This window comes from Echinops telfairi, unplaced genomic scaffold, assembly GCF_000313985.2.
Source record: "Echinops telfairi isolate 266 unplaced genomic scaffold, ASM31398v2 ScPeMD7_443;HRSCAF=831, whole genome shotgun sequence".
NCBI classification, from domain to species: Eukaryota; Metazoa; Chordata; class Mammalia; order Afrosoricida; family Tenrecidae; genus Echinops; species Echinops telfairi.
Window position 1 is genome coordinate 82,143,681 of NW_022104341.1, and position 8,025 is coordinate 82,151,705.

The 8,025-nt window shown below is 40.2% G+C and overlaps 1 protein-coding gene across 3 annotated transcripts in view; it reads left to right on the top strand.

Annotated features, from left to right (window-relative positions):
* Positions 1-299: 299 nt before the first annotated feature.
* Positions 300-8,025, top strand: part of LOC101657368 (phosphatidylinositol 3-kinase regulatory subunit gamma) — a 107,873-nt gene continuing 100,147 nt past the window's right edge. For 2 of the 3 annotated variants that reach the window (XM_004699465.3, XM_045291965.1), the window contains exon 1: positions 300-1,093. In XM_004699465.3, coding sequence (XP_004699522.1) covers positions 988-1,093 — 106 coding nt within the window. In that variant the 5' untranslated portion in view covers positions 300-987. Of the gene's footprint in view, positions 1,094-1,605; positions 1,661-8,025 lie in introns of those variants that run through there. The other variant, XM_045291964.1, reaches the window with a different exon arrangement.

Below are 8,025 nucleotides of genomic sequence, written 5' to 3' on the forward strand. Positions count from 1 at the left end.
GGGGGAGATAGGTGATGGCTGATCCTGGAGCCGAAGCCTGGAAAGTGGTGGGGACAAAAAGCTGGGATGGAGGACAGCTGGTTAGGCCCTTTCGCGGATCCCTGGCATGATTTCCAGTACATCGAGGCTGCCGCGAGTAGAGCGGGTGTGAAGCTGGTTGTCTCCCCCCCCCGTTTGACGCCGGTGGGTGGTGCCTCAGCGGGTGGGGAGATGGGGGCGGGGGTGCGTGTCCCCTCCGCGCTGTTAAAATGAAACTCTAGTGGCTGAAGCCGGGGCAGAGCGTGAGGTAGAGCCGGCGCTGGCGGGCTAGCAGACAGCCCGGCGGGAGAGCCCCGCCGAGCGGAGCTGACTGGACTCCCGACTGACTCTCCGATTCCGGGGCTGCGGTAGCTAGGGTTCTGGGCCCGGCAGGGACGGAGCTGGAGCCCTGGCCCTTGAAGGGATACCTCTCCGCAGACTAGTGGGACCCCGAAACTTGAACGCAGCCGCCGGTCCCATTTTGATAGCTTCCTTTGTCACTTCCCCACTTTTCTAACAACGCGTTTTTTCCCTTCTGTTTTCCCTCCCCACTCTTCATTCTCCCTCCTCCGAAGGACACAAAAGTGGCTTCCGTGGAAATATTTGGAGGCGGCGGGAGCTTTTTCTCTTTGGAGAGCGACTGTGTAGACGTGATTTTTTGGGGGAAGCCACTTTCACACTCTTCCCTCCACCCGCCCCCCACAAAAAGCTTCTGTACCCTTTTGAGAGAAGCTCATAGCTTGAAAGTTGGAGGGGCTTTTTGTTGGGTACTGGAGGTGGAGAGAGGGGGAGGACCCTGTCCTCATCCTGGTCGTTGCCTGGACTTGTTACCGGCCGTTGGAAACCCAGAAGTACCTTTCCGCGTGGGACTTTTATAGATCTATATTTTTTAAATTTTTGCAGATACAAAAAAAATATATATATATATGCTCTCTCTATATTTCTTGACGACCTGCCCCTGACAGCGCGATGTACAATACGGTGTGGAGTATGGACCGCGATGACGCAGACTGGAGGGAGGTGATGATGCCCTATTCGACAGAACTGATATTTTATATTGAAATGGATCCTCCAGGTACTTGGGAGAAGGAAAGAACGAAAGGAACGAGAATCTTGTGATGGGTCTGATTTGTGCTTTAACAAGACCTGGGTCGTGTCTTCCGGGGCCGAAGGCTTGTGGGTGCTGCGCTGAGAGTGGGGCTGGGGGCAGATTCGCTGTTGGAGCTGCTGGAAAGCAGGCTCTGCTTTACACGGTTAAAGTTTACAGTGAGGACCCGGTCCCCATTGTCCTAGGCGGGTGGGACTGGGAGCTCGAATGAGGGGAGGTGGAGTGGAGAGACTCGTTTCTGTGACTTCTTTGCTTCGGAGTCGTTCTGCTTCTGGTCACCGCTCCCCCCCTTTTTCTCCTCTCCGTCCTCCTAGACTCGCGTACCTGCAAGGGATGCTCTACGTGCCGCTTTCACTAGTTGGGCGCTGGGAAGCCGGGATTCTCCCTGTGGGGGATTCGAAAAGGCTTGGCATCACCTCCATTTGTCTAATTTCGTTCGTTGTGCTTTACCTTTGTTAACTTCTGTAACCGGGTGGCCTCGGCGATGATTCATTTGAAGAGTCCTCTTTTCTCCCTTAGAGAAAGCAAATGCGGGTTAGTGATTTTCAGGGACTGGGTGTTCTGCTTCAGGGACCAAGGCCTGGCTTGAGGTTTTTTTCCTCCTCAGAATGTAGTTGCTTTGAGAGATCTATGAGCATTGTGTTATGTTTATGGTGATTTAATTGTTCTATCATTTTGGGGACAAGGTTAACCTTCAATTATTTGGTGGAACCTTTTTTTTTTTTTTTGCGTGCGAATGTTATATTCATATATGGGATGGCTCATATACACGTAATGTCAAGTATACATACACTGGCTTTTTATTTTAGAGCTTTGTTTGAGGCCCTCACAGACATTTTGTATATCTGGAAGGAAACGGAAAGGAAGGGAAAATGGAAAAGTTGGGTAATTTTTTTTCTTCCTGCAAAGTCTACCCCATTTTATGATTATTAACTGTCAGATTTTGAAGCCCTGCATGCAATTGTAGACAGCACTTTAATGTAATGATTTTGAAAGTAGAGAGCTTTTGTGCCCCCTTATTTTTGTTGAGGATGAGTGTGTTATGTCTTTTAAGCCTACGGAATAATTGTGTCTTGGGGGAACCTCATTTATTCTTAGACTATGCTTTTTGGAAAGCTTTAAAAGGATTTGAGCTCATGTAATTGTAATGAGGTATAATGATTTTTATAAGATGTATGTAGAAATTGTTTCTTGTGTCCTTGTGAACATTGAATTATCTAGTCTGTCTTTTTTTAATCGAGTGTTAAAATGATGCTCTATTAAAAACTAAAACTAATTGAATCAATCTTTTTCACTTTAATGATCACTTAGCATTTTTTCTGCTTCCCCTCATTTTGGAGCCCTCTTTGTTTTTTAATTGTGATTGCAATCTAGATGCAGCTTTTCAATGTTTCCCAAAGTTTGTAGGATTTTGCCACCCATCTTTTGTGTGTGTTTCCCCTTTGTTTCCCCCTAATGGTAAAACATCACTTCTATTAGATGCATTTGTTATTCATATGAAAGGAAATTTAGTATATCATTGGTACCTCTCTTCTAAAAAGGAAGGTTAATGATTCTAGATAGCTGCTTAAAAATTGCATGTATTCTAACTACCCTAGAATCATACTGTATCATACTGCATCTTGCCTTACAGACATACAAAGGGAACTTGTTGGGAAAAGGAGGGAAGTGAGGAAGAGGGGAGAAAATCAAGAAGGCATTAATGGTTGAAAAATATTGGCCTAGTAGAAACATTGGTTTGGGCATTGATTTTAAGTTGACAACAATTATGTAGTGATGTGGGTCTTGTATGATTGTATAGAAAATTCTGATCCAAACTTTGTGTATCCTGTAGAAATAAACTTTGAGTTTAAAATATCCATCATTGAATGACATTTACATATTTAGATTCTATTCAGGATATTGAAAATATGCATACATTGCTCTTTATTACCCATTACATAGCCTTAACGTAGAATACAGTTAGTTGTTCCTAACAGCTTTTAAAAAATGAAGCACACTTGTGTATGCTGAAATATTGCCAGTGAAGTGAATTTTTAATGGAGAGACTGTGAATGCCAACTTTGTTTTATATGATAAGTTAAGCTTTTAAAATATTTAAAAACTGTAAGTAAATCATTAGTGATGTGTTGGGAGCATGTCTTACATCTGTCTTTTTCCATTCTCAACAGCTCCCCATCAGGCTCTTATTTTTTCCTGCCTGCCTTGGTGTGATAGTACACTAACTGCCCGCCCCAGTGTCTACCGTCACCAAACGAGTAATACTAAAGTATCATTTAATGATGATTTTCTACCTTGCTTTCAAAACCTTTTAATGGATTTCCTTTAGCAACTGGGGAAAAAACCCTCCAGATTTTGTCTCTATCTTTTAAATCCCTCTATGATTGCTTCCAACCTATTTTTCCCGTACAGATACTCCCAAATATCCACTGTCTTCAAGTTACCACCATCTGTACTTAAAAGCATTTGTATGTGTTTATCGTGGTACATCTTAGAGATGGTAATATGTACTACACACAGTGTTGCAGTTCATAGTTTGCTAGTGACGTTCTCAGATGTTCACTTGGAGATGTTCAAAGGTCCAGTTTATAAAGATACTTATAATGAAAGTCAATGATGATGAAAACCAAAAGGCATTGGACTTATGTCAGATCTGATTTACAATAAAGTTGTGGGAATGGAACCTAGCCAGAAGTCGGCGACTACCTGGAGTAAGTTAGTCTTCATTTCTATGGCAGCTGTTTTGTACTTGGTATTCCTTGAATAAAGAGCCCTGGTAGTCCAGTGGTTAAGTGCTTAGTTGCTTAACACAAAGGTTGGTGGTTGGAACCCGCCAGCTGAGAGGTGGCAGTCTGCTTCCATAACGGTTTTCTCGTAGAAATCCTATGGGGCAGTTCTACTCTGTCATATAGATTCACTGCGACTGTCACTCGACAGCCATGGACTTACCGTGTTGGCTTGAGTGTTTGCTTTTTCCCTTTCTTGGACTGCCTTTCACTTTCTGTGGCAGTTTGTTGAAATCTTATATAAGGAGGTTTCACAATGTTCGTGGATTAGTTTGTTATTGTATTAGGCTGGGTTGACTAGAGAAACAAATTCAGTGGCACTCATATACATTTAAGAAAGAGCTTCATATCAAGAAGTAATTGTATATCAGGAAAACATCCCAGCCCAATTCAATGCAAGTCCACAAGTCCCTCTTCAGACATTGAAGCCACATGCAATGATGCAGAATACAGGAAGAACACAGGCCAGTGGGTATAATGTCAAGTGGATCCAATGGTGGTCCACGTATCTCCAGGGCTCTGGAAGATCTCAGAGTGGCCCCTCAGTAGGAAGGTGAAGGCAGAAAATGAGGGGGAGGTTCCCAGGGCCTGCCTTATGAGAAGGCCATGCCCACAAGGAGGCACCATCAGGCTGTGACCTGATGGACAGATTGAATGCCACCCCTACGCTTTAATATATCTTCAAGTTGACAAGAAATTATGTAACTATCAGTTATCTTTTGTTTCTATTTTTCCACAGACTTTTGGAAGCCCTGTATTGTGGTTTTGTTTAAACAATTTTGTTAGCACTTCATCCATGCCATGCTATTCAATCATATCAAGAAGAGTTGTATAATCGTCACCACATTCAGTTCTAGAACAGAGTCTTCCTTGTACTCATTGTTATCCCCTTGTATATGTTTAGGACTGGTTCAGATGCCTTTATTTTGCCAAGATACATTCACTGATCTCTTCTATTGAAAGTTGCTCCTAATTTTCACTTCCTCTTCTAGCACTTCTCATGGAGCCATCTTTCTACTAGCTTATGAACTTCTTAGTTTCTCAGGGTCTGCAATAGTATTTAATAGGCAATTGAATAAATTTGTTGAGTTGATACATAAGGAAAACCATTTCTAGTCTTTAGGTGCTTTTTTCTGTTGAAGGTCCATGGTGACCTCATTTCTTGGCAATTGCAATAATTTAGAATTAAAAGAGCTTTGAATTAGATTTTTTCCCCCTTCACTGTATTGGTGCCAATATTTTTTACATGGTTTCCTCTTAATTTTTGATCAAACTATAAATGTGAAGAGGAGCTCTGGGTGGCGAAGTAGATTATACATTGTGTTGCTAACCAACAGGTCAGCAGTTTGAATCCACCAATTGCTCTATGAGAGAAAGATGAGGTTTCCTGTACCTGTAAGATCTACAGCCTTGGAGATGTAATGGGCAGTTCTATTCTGTCCTCTAGGGTTGAGTTGAAATTGGCTCAGTGGCAGTGACTTTGTTTTTATCCCCTTTTATAAATACAAAATTTGTAACTGTTTAAATTTCTTCTCTCATGGCCTTGGCCATCCAGTTAGTTTACAGTCTTGGATACCCACAGAGGCAGTATTACTATGCTTAGAGGGTCGCTGCGACTTATTTCTCATGTGCTCTCAGAAAACGATTTTTCATAGGTGCTTCCCTTCTGCCTATCTTGCCAATACCCATCATTACCATGCATCTTGAAGGTTTTTAGTAACTTCATGGGTGTTATGACTTATCACTGCCCATGTAAGGATTGAATAAAAAAAATTTGTTTCAATCTTAATGTATTTTTTGCAGCAGTAAAAATAATGAATTGTTCAGATGCTAACATAAACCTTTTTGTTTTGCAAATGTTTAGACTGTGGTACATAGAATTACTTGTAAGAATCTTTATTATTGCTGTTGTGAATATAGGAACTGCAGTTATTCCACAGCAGAACAGTTGCTGAATAGGCCTCTCAGAGAGCCCTGCATTTTGTTATAAGAGATGTTAGAAGATTACTTATACACACATACACACACACACACACACACATGTACAACGCTTACAGATTGTTACCTCTCATCTTGGCACCTTAGTGGTGACTTTCTTTTTTATTTTGGGAAGAGTCAATAAATTACCTTATTTTTAAGTTAATGGGCTATTGTAAAGTTATCTGTAGTTGTTTTTTTTATCAAAACAAACTTCTAAAATTAACTTTAAGGCTGCAACATTTTTGAAGTAGACCATTAGAAAATTATCTACTTGTCACTTAAAGATAAATCATAAACCTGTATAGAAAAGTGGTCCACATTTTTTTTGCTAAAGTCTCAGTACCTGTCTGTACTCTTAAAAATTGAGGGCCCAGCTTTTAAGTGTTGGACTGCCAATTGCAAGTTCAGCAGTTCAAATCCACCAGCTGATCTGTGGGAGAGGCTCTCTGGTCCTGTGAAGATTTACCATTTTGGAAATGCTAAGGAACAAGTCTAACTTTGTCCTATGGCATTGCTATGAATCTGAATGGACTATGGCAATGAGTTTGGTTTTTAGTTTTAAAGAGCTTTTGTTTAAGTAGGTTATATATTGATATCTACCACATTAGAATCAAACTGATAGTTAAAGAAAATTTTACTTAATTTGCAGTCAATAATAAAGCTATTTTTTTCTGATATAAAAAAGTATATTCCCAAAGACCAAACTAGTGAGAAGAGTGTCACTGATTTATGTTTTTGTAAATTTCCTTAATATGTGGTGTGTCTGTCTATAATTAATCTGTTGAGAAATTTCACATGCTATAATTGAAAAAATCCCACTGTACAGTTGTGAGAATGAGAGTGAAAAAATACAAATAACATTTTCGTAACATTATAAAAATAGTTTGACTTTTTGGAATCACTGAAAGGGTCTTGGAGTCCCATGTGGGTTCCTAGGACCATACTTTGAGAATCACTAGTCAAAAATTACCTGGCCAGCCTGCTAAAATACCTTCTGACTTCTTTGAAGCCTGATGAAAAGATTTTTTCAGGAAACTTATTTGCTTACCCTGGCATACTTTGTATTTTCATCTTGGTAAAAATTTGGATTAAGTAGCATTCTGGTGGAGAACTGCCATAATGGTTCTGTGGTTGGGGAAAATGTCTGCTGAGACACACACTGAAGAAATAGGTCACCTGTCACTATGTGGTCCTTACTTTTGGCAGGTTGGGCATGTTCAGAGGTTGCATTTTTCCTTTTAAGCCTGAACATGGATTCACTTTATTATTATATAACTGCTGCTTCTCTCAGTGGTAAAGTATTTCTTTTATGAAGGAAGTACCACTTTTTAATATTATCATACGGGGTAAATGTTAATATAATCAAATAATGTAAAGGCCCATTCAAACATTTTTCCATCTTCTCATGGAATAGTCATTGCTTTCATTTAGTATAGTTTATCTATGCTTCAATAGAAGTATGATGACTCTCCCATTTGATATACTTCCAGTGGTTCTCAACCTTCCGAATGCTGCGACCCTTTAATACAGTTCCTCATATTGTGATGACCCCCCCAACCATAAAATTATTTTCATTCCTACTTCAAACCTGTACTTTTGGTACTGTTATGAATCGGGTGACCCCTGTGAAAGGGTCGTTCAACCTCCAAAGGGGTCCCGACCCACAGGTTGAGAACCACTGCTCTTCACTGTTGTCATATGTGATGCCTTTATATGTTTTTTTATAATATAGAAAAAATAGTACATGTTAATAGCCATCATCTTTTAGCAAGGTATATAAAAATAATTGCAAATGTATCTGTGTGAGATAACATTTTTTCTTATTAATGTGGGTGGGGCAGGGGAGGCAGCCTGAGTGTAGTAGAAATAACGTAATAGACTTTGAAAACAAATGATAAGGATTCTCAAACCAGCTTTACCATTTATCCTACCCAAGTTTATACAACTAATACTTAACTTGCTGAGTTGTGGAGATTAGATGTATTATATCAAGTGCCTAGCACAGTGTCTAGCACATAGTATCAACCTAATAGAAGGCAGCTTATATTTAAGAGTATGACTTCTGCTAGAAATGCAAGAAAACTCTTGCATTTAAAACTTTTTAAGCTCGTCTATTCTTTTCTTCATCCACAA